Source organism: Gorilla gorilla, chromosome 8 (assembly GCF_029281585.2).
Source record: "Gorilla gorilla gorilla isolate KB3781 chromosome 8, NHGRI_mGorGor1-v2.1_pri, whole genome shotgun sequence".
In the NCBI taxonomy this organism is placed as follows: domain Eukaryota; kingdom Metazoa; phylum Chordata; class Mammalia; order Primates; family Hominidae; genus Gorilla; species Gorilla gorilla.
In genome coordinates this window covers 96,626,898-96,643,891 of record NC_073232.2, presented here as the reverse complement: position 1 = coordinate 96,643,891, position 16,994 = coordinate 96,626,898, and the positions used below count along the sequence as shown (strand labels likewise).

Genomic DNA, 16,994 nt, shown 5'->3' with positions numbered 1-16,994 from the left:
AAAAATAACAGATATTGGTAAGGATGCAGAGAAAAGGGAACACCTATACACTGTTGGTGGGACTGTAAATTAGTACAGCCCCTATGGAAAACAGGGTGATTTCTCCATACTGTCTTAAAAATAGAGCTACCATTTGATCCAGCAGTCCTACTACTGGTATCTACCCAAAGGAAAAGAAATCAGTATATCAAAAAGAAACCTGCACTTGTATGCTTATCACAGCTCTGTTTACAGTAGCAAAGATATGGAATCAATCCATCAACAGATGATTGGATAAAGAAAACGTTACATATATATAACGTTTATATATGTATATGGAATGGAATACTACACTGCCATAAAAAAGAATGAGATCATGTCTTTCGCAGCAACATGGATGAAACTGGAGGTCATTATTTTAAGTGAAATAACTCAAAAACAGAAAGTCAAATACCACATGTTCTCACTTGTAAGTGGGAGCTAAATAATGTGTACACATGGACATGGAGTGTGGAATAATAGACATTGGAGACTCAGAAGGGTGACAAGGTGGGAGGGGGTGAGGGATGAGAAATAACTTAATGGGTACAATGTCTATTATTAGGGTGATGGTTACACTAAAAGCCCAGACTTCACCACTAGGCAATCTATCCATGTAACAAAACTGCACTGTACCCCCTTACATTTATTATTATTTTTAAAAAGGAGTGACTTTCCTGAGGCCTCTCAGCCTTGAGTGTAGAGGGCTGTGACCGACACTCAGGTCCATCTGGCTCTTTCTGTGCAGCCTGGTGTCTTTCTGAATCCTTGTGTCCAGCCTAGGGCCAGGATGCACGGGGCCACTGGGGAAGGTGGGTGAGTGTCTGGGCTTGGCCACTGAGGCTGCTGGGCAGGACTCCTGGAACAGCCTCCTGGCCTGGGGCTCACTCCAGGGTGGCAGGCTCACTTGGTTCGGTCCTTCTTGCTCTTCTGCGGTGATAGGCACTGCCAGATTCCCCTGCAGACCATCTCATTGCCCAGGGCATAGTTGATGGCATTGATCGTGGGCACCATTTTGGCAATGAGGGCAGGCACCTGTTGTGGCAGAAAAGTCCAGAAAAGAAGCTTCAAAGCCACTGATCCTCTCTCTGGTCCCACCTGGTGACCCCAGTCACCCTCCACCTACAACTGCCAATCATTTAGTTCTGCAGCCTTGGAGACTTCCCTGACTAGTTGGTGGAGATGCATGGCTCACGGAGTCCATGGAGCCATACTCTTGTCCAGACCCACCTGCTCCCAGCCTGGGGACTAATCTCAACCCCTAGTCACAGAGTCTTTATCAACACCATCTGGCTGGCTGTCCCTGTCATCTCACATGAGGTTTGGGCAATGTCAAGCAGCAGCCTGGTATGACTCAGAGACGAGGTGGGGGATTAGGGGGGCAAACTAATGCTCTATGCATTGTGAGTATCCAAAGGAAGAAACACAGAAAGGAAGAGACTGACACAGAGGCCATAAATCCAGAAAGATGAGGTGAGACAGAGAACAAAGATGGAGAGGGGTCTAGTTTTAGGTACTAGAAGTATCTGTACCATCTGCAGTTTGGGGGAGATGGAAGTCACGTCTGCGATGACTGCGTATAGATACAGGATGGCATAGGGGCCCCAGCCGAGCAGCAGCGTCCTTGCTGGCAGAGTGGTGTTTACCTGGGGAGAAATTGTCACAGGAGATGTCAGCTTGCTCCAGGTGGCCCACAGCCCTATGTGGCCAAGAAGACCAGGTCAGCACTCAGCAGGGCTGGGCAGCATGGACCAGGCTTCAGGAGGGGGCTGAGTCTGCAGGGGAACTTGGGACCAGATGGGCCTCTCTGTTGTTTAAGACTGTGTGACCTTAAGCCTTTTATTTAAACTTGCCTGACCTCAGCTGCTGTGTCTGTAAAATGGCCTGACAATACCCAACGTGGCTGGAGGCCGAGACTGGGTGGATAATGAGCTTCCTCCTGGGTCTGTACTCTTTGTTTGTCAAATACAGAAGGGGTCTCACTATGTTTCCTAGGCTGGTCTCGAACTTCTGGGCTCAAGGGATCCTCCTGCCTCGGCCTCCCAACGTGCTGGGATTACAGGCATGAGCCACTGTGCCTGGCCTGGGTCTGTGCTCTTTAAGAGGAATCCTGGGCTCTGTGACTGCGTGCTCAAGGGGCCCCAGGCTAAGCCGCCCTCAGGCCTCAGTCCTAGAACCAACTCATCATCCACAGCTACAGCCACCTGGCGAGACCACCCTGTCTGGGCTCCCAATGTGAAATACAATCAGCGGGGGAGGGGCTTGTCCAGAGAGCGGGAGATGCTGGGGTGCCGCCTGGGGCCATGAGGGGGCGCAAGACTCGCGCTTTAATTTCAGCGGGAGCTGCCAAGTTCCAGCCCCGCACAAACACGCGGACGTGCAATTCTGACGCTAAAGTTCTTGCCTGTTTTCTCCCTGACCTGACTTTCTTTAACAAAGAGGGTGACTAAGCTGGAAGAGGGCATATTTTCTTCCATCTTGGATTATTAAAATATGTTGACCAAGAGACTTTTTTTTCCTCTTAACTGTTCCTTATTTGGGGAAAAAAACCCCACAAACAACGGAGCTCAGCACTACGGGGCCCTCCCGGGAGCCGAGGCCGTAAGACGTGGAATCCCCCTGGGGAGGCCACGCTGTCTCGGGAAGCCGCTCAGCTTGGGATGAGGTCCCTGGACCCCTGCGTGTGACCTTGGCGATGCCCACCAGAGACAATGGTTTAAAGTCAACGCAGAAAAATGAGGAGATCATCGTGGCAGCCTTGTCTCTCGGCTGCCTGAGCCTCCAATAAATGTGAACTTTGCGCCTCCAGACAGGGCTTGGGACCGGCATCGCGGAGGACAGCCTAGAAGCTGCGCCTATGCCAGCGGCCAGCTGGGAGCCAGGGGACTGGATTCTGGTCCCAGCAAAGCCCTTTCTCTCCTTCTGACCTCGGGGGAGCATCGGGGCTCCAGCTAAAATAGATTTGCAGAGTCCTTTTCCAATTTACAATAAATAAATAAAGTGGCAGATGAAGTGACTTAAAAAAAAGAGTTTCTTTCATGCACTGTGATTGACCACGTGGGTGGTGGAGTCCCAGACCTAGGTTTGAATCCAGGTGTGTGGTTTTTGGTGAGTTGCTTAGTTAACCCCATCTCAGCCTCAATTTTTTAGTCCGCGACACAGGGATAAGAAAACCTCCTTCTGGCCGGCGCGATGGCTCAAACCTGTAATCCCAGCACTTTGGGAGGCTGAAGTGGGTGGATCACCTGAGGTCAGGAGTTCAAGACCAGCCTGGCCAACAGATACAAAAGATACAAAAATTAGCCAGGCGTGGTGGCAGGTGCCTATAATCCCAGCTACTAGGGACGCTGAGGCAGGAGAATCGCTTGAACCAGAGAGGCGGAGGCTGCAGTGAGCCGAGACTGCCGCTGCACTCCAGCCTGGGCAACAGAGTAAGACCTTGTCTCAAAAAAAAAAAAAAAAAAAAAAAAGGCTGGGCACGGTGGCTCACGCCTATATCCCAACAATTTAGGAGGCGGAGGCGGGCGGATCACCTGAGATCAGGAGTTCGAAATCAGCCTGACCAACATGGAGAAACCCCGTCTCTACCAAAAATACAAAATTAGCTGGGTGTGGTGGCACATGCCTATAATCCCAGGTACTCGGGAAGCTGAGGCAGGAGAATCGCTTGAACCGGGGAGGCGGAGGTTGCGGTGAGCCGAGATCACGCCATTGCGCTCCAGCCTGGGCAACAAGAGTGAAACTCAGCCTCAAAAAAAAAAAAAAAAAAAAAAAAAAAAGAAAAGAAAACCTCTTTCCTCATAGAGTGGTTGCAAAGAAATAATATTAAGATCTGAATTTGTTCTAATCTTTGTTGCTTGTTACGACTCCTTTGCTAGAGGTCATCCAGGTGACCAAGTTAAAATAAAACCGTGGCAAGGGAATAGTAATGCAGAAACTAAAAAATGGCCAGGAGGGCTTATTTTGAAGTATTGTATTTCTTGGACAAATGTGCTTATAGGCTGATTTTTATCTTTTGGGCACCACCCTGTGACTGTGATTAAATTAAACATCTCAAAGCAGTTTAAAAGTAGCATTTAAAAAGCCTGTAACTTTGTGCCAAACCTCAGATCCTTGGCAAGAGTTAAGTGGAACAGCACGGATGTGTCTAGTAGGGAGCCCTGGTCCCCAGAGTTACGGGGTCTGGGTGAATCTGAGCAGCCCTGATCCTTGCTCCCCAGGCCTTGGCGATCTGAGCAAAGGGAGGGTGGTTTCCAGTTCTAACATCCTATGCTGTGCACAAGCTGGATTTTCTCTTGATCACTGAAAACGCAGAAAACCCCTGGTTGCTGTCTGTCACATTGTTCATATTCCCTGGTGTCCCTGAGAGGAACCGAGAAATTACTGCTGCTCTTGAGGCAGGAGAATAGCAGAGGGAATTGGAGGTTAAAGGGCGGAATGAGTAGAAGCAGAAGCAAGGTGAAGAGGCGGTGAGCAAGAAGCAAGACAAGAAACAGAAGTTGAGCAACCAAAACACAAATAAGATTAAAAAGTGAGTAAGAAGCTCCTGTGGCCAGCTAGGTCTGGACCAAACCTGTCAGGGGCAGTTCCTCAGAGATGCGCATGTGCATTAGAGAGAAAAAGTATCCTTAAAATGACCCTGTATGATAATAAGCTTATTAAAGCTGATGCATATGGACTGCATATCATGCATGTACTTAAGATTATGGGATGGAGGTGACAGGCAAGCACACAAGGGCCAAAGTAACTAAGCAACCCACCTATCAATCAAAAGGCAGATGCTGGCTAGAGATTAGGCAGCCTTGGGAAGAGAAGAAAAATAAACATATAAAAAAACCCAAAATACACCAAACTGGTGCTGATCTCACTTCGCAGAGATTAGTCCACCCTCCCCTCTCTGAGAGTGTAATACTGTGCTGAATAAGCTTTTGCTGCAAAAGCAATGAATATTTGTTTTGCTACTTGTGTGTGTCACATCCAATTCTTTGTTCGGGACACCAAGAGCCTGGAGCTGCGCTGCACCTTCAGATAACACTCCGGAAGGGGGTCCTTACCTGGAGATGGCCACTCTTCCCCAGTTTCTGCTCCATGAGACTGTAGGATGTGATCGTGATGAAGAGGGGCATGGCGAAGTTGAAGAAGGACATGGTGAAGAGGAAGCTGGTGAAGTTTCTACAGGGAAAGCGGGTGGAGGATTGGGGTTAGCTCTCAGGGATGGCCAGCTGCCCTCAAGGACCCACCAGCTCTGCCCTAGATGATCGGTTGTGGGGAAATGCCCCATTCAGACAAGCTCTCAGTGTGGTTGCTCCCGGGTCCCCGGTGAACTCCCTTTAGGAGCCAGAGAGCTACAAGGAGGAAGAGGTCTCTTTCTTGTTCAAGTGCTCAGCCCTGCTTTCCTGTTTGTCCCCCAAGCACGAAGAATGGGAAATTTTAGTTTGGGAAACATGTTCACCCAATGGTGGGGATGTCAGTGGACGAAGAGAAAGGAACATTCAAGGAGCATTCTAGGCCCAAAGGTTTTAAAAGGAGACTGGATAACAAGAAGACTGGATACTGTGTCACTGAAGAAATGGTTGAAGGCACCACAGAAGAGCCTGTGTTCCCAGGTAGTGGTCATGGGGAGGTGAAGGGAATAGTGGGAGTCCCAGGGAGACAGATTCCCATTTTCTGAAGGGAAGACTATGTCACGTTGGAGCTGTCCACCAGGGAGGGGCAGCTGGAAGGACTGGACCCTGGCTGGGGAGTGCCATGGAGGGACACTTGGACCAGGCCCAGCGTTCTCAAGAATGCATCACCTGGAAAGCCTGTCATCCAGTGCAGATGCCTCATGATTAAACACCATGGGTAAAGCATATGAATGCAACTCGGCTCTGGTGGAAGCAAGAGGGGCTGGAGCCCATGTGACCATTCCTCAAGGCAGTTCCTAAAGGATCCCCCTAAGCCCTTGTCTCCCTAGAGCCTCCTGATGGGGCAGTACCATAACACGAGCCCCATGAGGGTAGGGACCCTCATGCATTCTGTCCTATTTCTCCAGGGATTGCCTCATAGCGTATGCTCAGGGCATTCCCTCCCAATGCAAGGACCTTAATGTTCTTTGAATCTATTGTACCAAGGGCATGGCTCCCTCTAGAAACTGATGAGGTCAGAGCCATGATGGTCGACTGTGCTGAAGATGGCTAGGAGGTGGTGCAGCTTGGTGACTGTTATCACTGACACAAGCCAATGGCTCCCTGTATGATGTCTCTTTTTGGGTTCAACTCTGGGTCCCAATTTTCACAGCATTCCCATCACCTGGCCAGTTTTCAGAACAGGCTTTTTCCAGTCCCACTGTCCACCTGCAGGTGGGTATCATGATTAAGAAGTTGAGATTGTCTGGCAAACATTGACATTTCCCCATTTGGATTTTCAGCTGGGGCACCCTTGTCATAGGAGTTCAAAGCCAAGATTCCCATGGATAGGAGCCTCGAAGCTGCTCCTCTCATCTCACCTGTCCCCCTTGGAGTAGTCCAGGGTGCAGCATGTCCCCAGTGGCTCATAGTCATAGTGACCCCAACCCAGAAGGGGCAGAGCTGCCCAGAAGGCAGAAGACAGCCACACGAAGAGCACCAGAGAGATGGCTGAGTTCCAGGCCAGCTGGCTACCTGCACAGGACAGAGGAAGAAGAGGAGGTTGTGAGGAGGAGATGGCCTGATAGAGTGAGAAAGAATGGACTTCCTGATCTCGAAGAGTGTCCCTTTGAGTGATCCACCAGTCTCAGTCTCCCAAAGTGCTGGGATTACAGGATTGAGCCACTACATCCTGCCAGAAGGAGGTTTTCTTATCCCTGTGTTACGGTCTAAAAAATTGAGGCTGAGAGAGGGGTTAACTAAGCAACTCACCAAAATGAGAACCCCAGCTCTGATGCTTAATAACTCAGGGCCTCAGGCAAGTGAAGAGCTTCTTTGAGCCCCAGTATTCTCGCCCACAATGGGAATGATAATCCTTGCCTCAGAGGATTGTTATGAAGAATGAAATAGATAATGGATGGTGAAGGTCTCCAAATAGACACACTATACCATCTTCTTCAGAGGACAGAGACAAGGAGGGAGTGGCAAAGAGACAGATACGTTTTCAGAGACAAAGTTCAGGAAGAAGCATAGGAAGCGGTTCAGGTGAGGGTCATAGGGGATGGAGGCAGAAGTCTGGACTTACCACCATCCTCAGCACTTGCTCAGAATCAGGCCACTGCCCCTGCTTCCAGGACACCCTCTGAGAATGCTTGACTCGGGGGTTGGGGCTCAATCTCAGTGCCAATGGCAGAGGCTGGGTCCCAGCAGCATCTTTTGATGTGAACCAGCCATGCTGATTTGACCTCCTCTAGTCCCTTCCCTGAAGCCCCCCTCTCTGCTGCAGTGTCATTGGGTCCTTCCCATCCAGTGGTTCCTCCTGGATCTGGCTTCAGGATGCACTTCCCAGGTGCCCTCCTCTGTCTACTGTTTTTTTGTCATACTCCTTTGTATATAAGATACCAGGGCAGAGGGCAGTTCTCCAGATGGGTTTTGATCGGGAGAGAAAAGCATGTCTACAACCTCCCTCATCTGACAGTTTGCTTCTACTGATACGGCTCCAGATGGAGTTTGCTTGGATGTGACCTTCTGATATGAACTGAATGTTTGTGTCCCCTCAAATTTATATGTTGAAGCCCTAATCCCCAATGTGATGGCATTTGGAGGTGGGGCCTTTGGGAGATAACTAGGCCATAAGGGTGGAGCCCCCATGATGTGATTAGTGCCCTTATAAGAAGGGACACAATTAGCTGGACATGCTGCATGTGCCAGTAGTCCCAGCTAGTCAGGAGACTGAGGTAGAGAATTGCTTGAACCCAGAAGGTGGAGGTTGCAGTGTACTGAGATGGTGCCACTACATTCTAGCCTGGTCAATAGAGTGAGACTCTGTTTCAAAAAAATGAAAGAAGGAACACAAGAGTGACAATCTCTCTCTTTTAATGTGAGGACATGGCAAGAAGATGAACATCTATAAACCAAGAATCAAGCCCTCACCGAACCTGACCATGCTGACACCTTGCATTTGGACTTCCCAGCCTGAATAACTGAGAAATAAATTTCTATTGTTCAAGCCACCGAGTCGATGGCATTCTATTATAGGAGCCTGGGCAGACTAAGACACCTCCCATCCCAACTGTGGGCATGATAATTACGTGCAAGGACAGGAAGATTCAATATAGTTAAGATGTCAGTTCTTCCTGTCTTTTAAAAAAAAAAATTTTGAGACAGAGTCTTGCTGTGTCACCCAGGCTGGAGTGCAGTGGCGTGATCTCGGCTCACTGCAACTTCCACCTCCCAGGTTCAAGCGATTCTCCTTCCTCAGCCTCTCAAGTAGTTGGGATTACAAGCTCATGCCACCATGCCCAGCTAATTCTTGTATTTTTAGTAGAGATGGGGTTTCACCATGTTGGCCAGGCTGGTCTCGAACTCCTGACCTCAAGTGATCTGCCCACCTCAGCCTCCCAAAGTGTTGGGATTACAGGCATAAGCCACCATGCCTGGCCTTTTCTTTTCTTCTTCTTCTTCTTTTTTTTTTTTTATTGAGGCGGAGTCTCATTCTGTTGCCCAGGCTGGAGTGCAGTGGTGCCATCTCGGCTCACTGCAACCTCTGCCTTCCAGGTTCAAGCAATTCTCTGTGGGCACAATAATTAATATCTACCTGGACCCTTGTGCTGCCTCAGACTTTCAGCTTTAGAAACAGATGGCCAAGGTGACATGCCTACAACCACCCAGGGATGGAGTAGATGAATTCAGACCTCCTCATTCCCCTTTGCCTGCCTTCACACTGCTCTGCCATGCTCTTAGTACAGAAAGGGCTTTGATCTAAGGCCTCTGGCACAGGGATTAACTGTTCTATATTGAGGCAGAGAAGCCTGTTGCTATCTGAGAAGGTGGTGTGTGTGTGTGTGTATAAGATGGTCCAAGGGAGCATTAGGGGCAGGGGCTGGGATGTAAGGAGTGGGAGAAGCGCTCTGAGGCCAAGTGGACAGGAGGGCTAACCTATCGCCACTCAAAATGATGAGACCGATGGCAGCATTTTGGCCTGGAGAGAGGCATATGACAGGAGAGACCCATGAGGGGCAGTGACTTTTCAGGGAAGGGGGCTGTACATGTGACTATGGCAAGGGAAGTTCTGTGGATTCCAAAGAGGTCATGCCATGGTTTGAGGCTGTGCTGGCTATAGACCTCACAGCAGCCTCTGTGCTGGGCAAATTCATAGCTCAGGACTTGGAGGTACCAGGTCATGCCCAGTGCTGGCTCTGCCCTTAGTAGCGAGGCAAGCTGCTTAACTTCTCTGTGTCTCCGCTTCCGAGGCTGTGAGCTGAAGGTTTGCTAGGAGGGTTAGCTGAGCCACAGCTCCCCAAAACATGTTTATGTACCCCTGGTGGTAAACAGGGTTCTTGATGGTCTCTGGTGAACAGGTTTTTATTTTAATTGTATTAAAATTATAAGAACATTAAACCTGTGATTTCCCAGATGTTGTTTAGAATGAGCTTGTAGCAGGTGTTTACATTTTAAAAAATGAGTCACTTTTAAGAAAAAAATCAAGGAAAAATGGAGCAGTTTGTACACTGATATGGCCAATTATTAAGATGGTATTTGACAGTGCAGCTTGGGAGATCTAGAGCTGGACAGTTTTCATGAAGCCTCATGGAAGTGTGGGGTGCCAGGGCACATGCCCAGCTACACACACATACACACAGCCTCTCTGCGCCTGTCTGCAGAGTAGTGCCTGTCTGCAAGGGCATTTTCTGTATCCATGATCTCCTTTCATTTTCAAAATAAAACTGAGATTGGTTATTAAAATCATCTCAGCCGGGTGCGGTGGCTCACGCCTGTAATCCCAGCACTTTGGGAGGCTGAGGTGGGTAGATCACGAGGTCAGGAGTTTGAGACCAGCCTGGCCAATATGGTGAAACCCCATCTCTACTAAAAATACAAAAATTAGCCAGGCGTGGTGGCACATGCCTGTAGTCCCAGCTACTCAGGAGGCTGAGGCAAAAGAATCGCTTGAAACCAGAAGGCCGAGGTTGCAGTGAGCCGAGATCGCACCACTGCACTCCAGCCTGGGCAGTAGAGCGATTCCGTCTCAAAAAGAAAAAAAACATCATTTCACAGAGGAGGAGACTAAGGTTCAGAGAGGATCCCTGACTTGCCCAAGGTTGCAGTAATGGCAAGAGAGGCCCAACAGCTCTCCTGCACACTCTCCCACCCTCCCTCCTTTCCTGAAATGAGTGCCTATGCATGCACACTCACACCTACCCACACTTCCCTGTACTGGGAAACACGGAGCAGTAGCTAGTTCTGACTGCCCCTCCCTGCCTCTTATCCTCTCCACACTGCATCGGTGTCCCTCCACTCCAGGAGCCCAGATACATACGGGTGCAGTAGTGGTGATAGCGCCCCCATGCGATGGCTGCACTGCTGCAGATGCTGGCCAACGCTGTCACAAAGCCCTGGAAGCCGTGAGCCTGGCAGCCGTCCGAGCCGTAGGGCCAGCGCCTGTGGGAGACACTGGGCACCAGTGACCTCTCTCCTCCGATCCTTTCCACCTCCCACACCTGCCAAGTACAGCTTGGAGTGTGTGTTCCTGAATGCTGCCCTTCTTCTCCGAAGAGGGCCTTAATATTGGTGTCTTTCCTATGAGGCGTTGGAGCTCAAGTAACTAGGCTGAAGGGGTGGAGCCCAGTGCACACTCTCCAGGCTGGGTGACTTTGACTGCACCACGGTTGGGCCATAGGCTCTCTCTGCGTGATCAGATCCCTCTGCCACAGGAGAGCTCATGCCTGTATTTGATAGGTGGGGAAACTGACATTCAAAGAGGCAAAGATACTGAAGCCAAGGTCACACAGAAGATGAAGGCAAAGTCAGAGGGGAGATCCCAGGCCTCCCCAGCCTAAAAGGGCAAGCAAAGGTGGAAACTTCAATTCTCTGTGGGAGGAAGAGTTCTCACTGATGCAGACCCCCCAGGCTGGTCAGCACTGAGCATGCACATCCAGGGGGCTCCAGCCTTCGTCTGTAGTGTCCAAAACCAGAATGAGAATGTCCAGTCTGCTTCAGAAAACAATTTTATAAACACCTTCTGAAGCTGTGATGGAAGACCCTGGTTTTTGTATAAGGAGGTATTAGACACTAGCCAAAACCCTATTTGTGTTCACAAACACTTACGTAGAGTCCTAGGTATCAAGCATTATTTTAAGTTATTTACACATAATAGAAGTAAATACTTCCAACCACCTATATGAGTTAGGAAATAATATCCGATTTATGGAAGAAGCCCAGAACTAGAAATGCTGAAGCCAGAATGCAAACCTAGGTTGCTTGGTTACAGAACCCACACCATTGATCTCTACAGCCTACCATCTCTTTCATCAGGTTTCAGCAACCCCTGTCTTCCAGAAATCAGCTGTCGTTCTTCAGAATGAATCTGGAATTCAGCCCATTTTAGCCTGCCCACCCTCTGCCCTTGGCCAATTTTCTGTAAGTAGTAAAAATGCCCTTGGCCTGGCTGCCCAGGGCCCAGAGGTCAGGCCCCAGGCAGGACCCCAGAGCCTGTGGACTGGGGAGGGGGCTGGTACCGGAGAAGGCTGGACGTGGCTGCAACGAGGGCATTCAGGCTGATCCCACTGTCCGCAAGAGCCAAGCTCAGCACCAGTAGGTGGCAGGGAGTCCGCAGCTCCGGGGTCTTGCAGAAAGAGAAGATGGTCAGGGTATTGAGGCTGAGACCGGAGAGAGCTGAAAGGAAGGGTGGGGGCTGGCATTGGGGCTGCTGAGGCCCAGCTGGGGTCAGAACAGGGTGTGTGGGGTGGATGGAGCATCAGCAACCTCCTGGACAGACAAGGAAGACAATCAATATAGGGTAGCATGCTTCATGCTATAACAGTCATAATCACTGACACCTGCCAGGCACTTAGCACACACCAGGCACCAGGATAAGCACTTTATATGAGTCATCTCATTCAATCTTTACTTGGATACTCTCTTCTCCATTTATAGTTGGGAAACTGAGGCTCAGAGACACTAGCTAACTTGCCCTAAGTACACAGCTAGTAAGTGGTGGAGCTGGAACTTGAATTCAGGCCTTTTGGATTTCAAAATGCCTTCTCCAAGGACTGTAGAGCAAAGTCAGAGAGGCTCCAAGGAGAAGAGTCGATGTTAGAGCTGGGAGCTGCCCAGGACGCCAGGCACGGAAGTGAACATGAAGGGGGCGTACTCTGGCAGCAGAGAGACCCGACCTTGAATTTTGGCTTGGTTGCCTCGCTTGCTGCTCCTTAAGCTCTCTGAACCTCAGCTTCCCCTATCTAAAGTGAGGAACAGGAAAAAATCCTGCCTTCATAACTATGAGAAGCACTTGCCTGCAGGACAGTGCATGGAAGAGCATTCCAGGAGGGAATAGCATGTGCAAAGACATGCTATGGTACAATGAGATACCACCTTACTCCTATAAGAATGACCATCATTAAAAAGTCAAAAAACAATAGATCGATGACATGGATGTGGTAAAAAGGGAATGCTTATACACTGCTGGTGGGAATATGTAAATTAATACAACCTCTATGGAAAACAGTATAGAGATTCCTTAAATAACTAAAAGTAGATCTGCCATTTAATCCAGCCAAAAACACACATGCACATCTATGCTTACTGAGGCACAATTCACAATTGCAAAGATACGAAATCAATGTAAGTGCCCACTGACCAATGAATGGATAAAGAAAATGTAGTATATATACATCATGGAATAATAGCTGTAAAAAGGAATGAAATAATGTCTTATTACAGCAACTTGGATGGAGCTGGAGGCCATTATTCTAAGTGAAGTAACTCAGGAATGGAAAACCAAATGCTGTTTGTTCTCAGTTACAAGTGGGAGCTAAACCGTGAGTACGCAAAGGCATTCAGAGGACACAATGGACTCTGGAGACTCAGAAGGGGAAGGGTGGGAGAGGGGGTGGGATTAAAAAAACCTACATATGAGACACAATGTACACTACTCGGGTGATGAGTGCACTAAAATCCTAGCATTTGCCACGATGTAATTCATCTATGTAAACAAAAATCACTTGTACCCCCAAAGCTATTGAAATTTTAAAAATATTTTAAATAAAATAAAAACCAAAGCATTGTATATATAATGACATTTCTAGTCATTAAACATGAAATAAAAATGTAAATTTAAACCCCTTCCAAAAAATAAAGTGGTAAAATTTTATGGCATGTTTGAGGACCTGGAAGGATGCTAGATTGTAGGGTTCTCAGGAAAGGGAGACACGGGCTGGGGCCACCAGACAGTCGTGTCCAGAGCCTTCAGGACCAATCTAATGACTGTCACTTCCTCTCCATTGTCAGTTCTCATTAGGTGAGAAAATGTGCTGATGATTTCTCTGGGTCTGCTTTGAACCAAAGCTGCGTTCTCCATCAACTTAGCTTGGGCTGGCCCAGATTCAGGATTGACACTGTCTCTAGCTCTGGCCTCAGCAAGCATCTTAGGGATTCTAGGTTGAGGTAGGTACCTCGCAGACCCAGTTTGCCTCCAGAGGTGAAGTGCTTGGGCTCATAGGAGTAGACACAGTGAAAATAGTGGTGGGGCTGGAGAGGATGGGAGTGAATGAACTTAAATACCCTAGAGTCTATTTAGGCTAGCACTTTATACCCATTATCCCATTTAATCTTTACAACCACCCATTCGGAATGTCAAGGCATTGAGGGCAGAGAGCTGAAGAGACTTGGTTCCAGCCACACAAGAGCAGGTGGCAGAGCTGTCTGTCCCCAGAGCCTTTTGGGGGACTGATCTTATGTGGGATTCTCAGCAGGATTTCCAAGGAGTGGATTAAATTTTCTCCCGGCTGGAGGGACATGAAAAGTCCTAAAGCCTGGCTCTTGATCATCTCCTGGGCAGATGTCCCCTTTCAAAGTCCCTCCCTCCCTGACCCTTGCCTGGCTTCCTCTCTTCTCCCAGCGGGCAGTGTGCTGCACCTCACAGGTTCAATTGTCAGAACACCCCCCGAGTCCAGGCACAGAGGGGAAGGCAGCCAAGGGGACCCGACACCCAGCTGGGTTTGGGGACCTCTCCTCTCCTTGCCAGCTCCACACTGGTGGCCTGGGTCCTCAGAACCCACTGGGCCCCCGCTGCACCCCAGGTTCTGCCTGGCTCACCTTCCACCAGCATCACCATCCCCACAGCCAGCACCTCGAGCTCTCCGAAGCCGGTGGGCAGGGCACTGGTCTCTGCCATCCTCACTCTCCCTCACTGCCAGTGGCCCAGCTGTCTCTGGCTTCCCACAGCCAGGCCCTCCCTTTTAAAGGGCCATCCCATGTGCCTGGAGGCACATGCAGGTTATTATGCTGGACCTTGGGCTGTTTCTGGATGCCTCCCCGCAGCAAATGGTCCTCTTGGCCCAAGCAGAAGGAGTTGGACAATGCAGCCTTTGTGAAGCCAGAATGGAGCCCTGTCTCATTCATTTCAGCCCCATTGCACAGGATTAAGGTTGGGGAATCCAAATGGTGTGTGGCTGAGAGCCTAATTGGAAAAGAGTTGCATAACCAAGGGAGGGGAGCAGGAGGAGGGATTTGAGCCGCAGCTGTTCCCAACAAGCCTGGTGCCTGTGTGTGTGTGTCCTCAGGCTCACATGAGTACACTCCAAAGCGCTGGGGAAAGGATGAGGCTTGGGAAGTCGCCTGCTGTCAGAGGAAGAACCCCAACTGGGACCAGAAAATGGGGTTGGGGTTCTGGTTCTGAATCTGCCACTAACTAGTTATGCGCCTTGGAGTGGGACCACTGGACTCTTCCGTTTACTTTTCTGCAATGTCAATGTCTTTTGTCTGTGGCCTTTGTATAAGTCCTGGTTAGATATCGTGAATATAAACCTCAGGGCTGCATTTCCTGTCTCCCATAGAGCACCTGAGCATAAAAAATGTCCTAGGACACTGTCTTAGAACAGAGGGGCTGCCTGCGATCTTGTCAGTCTCCGACCCCAAACCCGCCCAGCCTTGCCGGCCCCACTAAGAGCTTTGGCTGCTACAAATGACTTCTTGGTACACTGGCTCTTTATGCACTGTTATGCTCTGGCTCATGATAAAATTTACACCAGGAAATACTGATCTAGGACAACTTAATTCATTTTCAGATAAAGAAACCAAGCTCCAGAGCACTATCAGCAACGTAGCTAATAGTGAGGTCAGGCACTGTGCTAGGGGATCTTCTGATGAGTCCTACAACAACTCCATGAGTTAGATACCATTATCCTTTCCATTTTAGATGAGGAAACTGTGGCTAAAAACAGTTAAGAATCTGCCTGAGGCCATGCAGTAATTTATGGATGGAGCTGGAACAAAAGCCGATCTCCTATTCCTTAGGCTCAGGCACTTTTCAGTGGCATCTTCTGACTCACCTGGTAGAGCAACCCGCTCTGTTCCAGGAATGCCCACTTCCCGGGCCTTTCCTCTCATGAGTCCTCACTTACATCCAAGCCTACTCCTTCTGCAGGGCTGAGCTTATGGCTGTGCCCTCCAGAGCGTTCCCTGTTCTTTCTCAATTTCTTTTTTTGTTTGTTTGTTTGTTTTTGAGATGGAGTCTCGCTCTGTCGCCCAGGCTGGAGTGCAATGGCGCAATCTCGGCTCACGCAACCTCCACCTCCCCAGTTCAAGCCATTCTCCTGCCTCAGCCTCCCGAGTAGCTGGGATTACAGGCATGTGCCACCATGCTCAGCTAATTTTGTATTTTTATTAGAGACAGGGTTTCTCCATGTTGGTCAGGCTGGTCTTGAACTCCCGACCTCAGGTGATCTGCCGGCCTTGGACTCCCAAAATGCTGGGATAACAGTCATGAGCCACCATGCCTGGCCTTCTGTCTCAATTTCTACCTTATGGTGTTGGTTAATACGTATGTCAGTCCTTTTTTCATGCCTTCAAGATCACAAAAGCCTTCATGGGAGAAGATAAAGCAGGGCAAGGCCAAGATTAAAGGGTAAAGTTCATTTGGGCAAAAGACACAAGGAGGAAGAAGCAGAGATGTGGGAACAGGCAAACTGGTGGCTGGGTTTGGGGAGGAGGAGGTATAGCTGGGAAGCACTGAGAAAATCCTACTGGCTGCATTGGAAGGAAGGAAAGAATGAGAAGCCAGTATTGTTGAAACAGACCTGGCACCGAGCTAGGCATTTTATGTGTGCACTGGGGCCCCAGATGTCTTTGCAGGTCATACCTCACTGGTCTAGGCCTGCCTGGAGCCACAGGCATGAAGGACCGGGGAACCTTCTAGAAAAGCCAAACAACATAGGTAGGGCATGCTGGACCAGAGAACAATGCCTCAGGGTCAAATGTGAAGAATGAATGAATGAGTCGACTGAGTGTCTGCTGCTGGGAGTCATCCCTGGTCAGTCCCCACTGGCATCTTGAGTAGATATGGTGGGGCGAGATAGGGTTAGGAGAGAATAAGTAAAAATTGAAATTAGTCTGGGTGCAGTGGCTCAGGCCCGTAATCCCAGCACTTTGGGAGACTGAGGCAGGAGGATCGCTTGAGACCAGGAGTTTGAGACCATCCTGGGCAACATGGCAAGACCCTGACTGCAAAAAATAATTTTTTAAAAATAGCCAAACATGGTGGTGGTTGCCTGCAGTTCCAGCTACTTGAGAGGCTGAGGCAGGAGGATAGCTTGAGCTCAGGAGTTCGGGGCTACAGTGAGCTATGATTACACCATTGCACTCCACTCTGAGTGACAGAGCAACCCTGTCCCTATAAAGCAAAACAAAGCTTTATGGATGGAGAATTTCCAAAGGCCCTTATTAGAGGTTGGGGTTCTGTCTCCAAAAAAACCTGAAAGTGCTTTCTCTAAGACCTCTCTGAGCTACCTCTCTGGGGCCCTCCTTGGAGTACAGTCCATTGAGGAGAGGGGTGCCCTTGTCCCTTATGTGGAGACATCTCCACCTTTGGCA

At 49.3% G+C, this 16,994-nt stretch overlaps 1 protein-coding gene across 2 annotated transcripts; it reads right to left on the bottom strand.

Moving 5' to 3' along the window:
- Nucleotides 1-338: 338 nt before the first annotated feature.
- Nucleotides 339-14,399, bottom strand: RGR (retinal G protein coupled receptor). Of its 2 annotated transcripts, XM_004049701.5 has the most exons (7): nucleotides 14,220-14,392; nucleotides 11,642-11,798; nucleotides 10,444-10,565; nucleotides 6,506-6,659; nucleotides 5,073-5,190; nucleotides 1,551-1,664; nucleotides 339-1,053 (listed from the first exon to the last, which is right to left on the bottom strand). In XM_004049701.5, exons 1-7 carry the CDS (start codon nucleotides 14,296-14,298, stop codon nucleotides 922-924), a joined length of 876 nt encoding a protein of 291 aa, XP_004049749.3. In that variant the 5' UTR covers nucleotides 14,299-14,392; the 3' UTR covers nucleotides 339-921. The 2 variants fall into 2 exon arrangements, with proteins under 2 accessions (XP_004049749.3, XP_004049750.2); XM_004049702.5 differs by lacking the exon at nucleotides 1,551-1,664 and having other exon boundaries at nucleotides 14,220-14,399.
- Nucleotides 14,400-16,994: the final 2,595 nt, after the last annotated feature.

Bases quoted from the DNA above. Each gene is read 5' to 3' on its own strand.
- RGR (XM_004049701.5), bottom strand. From the start codon at position 14,298: ATGGCAGAGACCAGTGCCCTGCCCACCGGCTTCGGAGAGCTCGAGGTG. The intron at 11,799-14,219 runs GTGAGCCAGGCA...CCTTCCTTTCAG, and splicing joins GATGGTGATGCTGGTGGAAG to CTCTCTCCGGTCTCAGCCTC. The intron at 1,665-5,072 runs GTAAGGACCCCC...ATTTCTCCCCAG, and splicing joins GGAAGAGTGGCCATCTCCAG to GTAAACACCACTCTGCCAGC.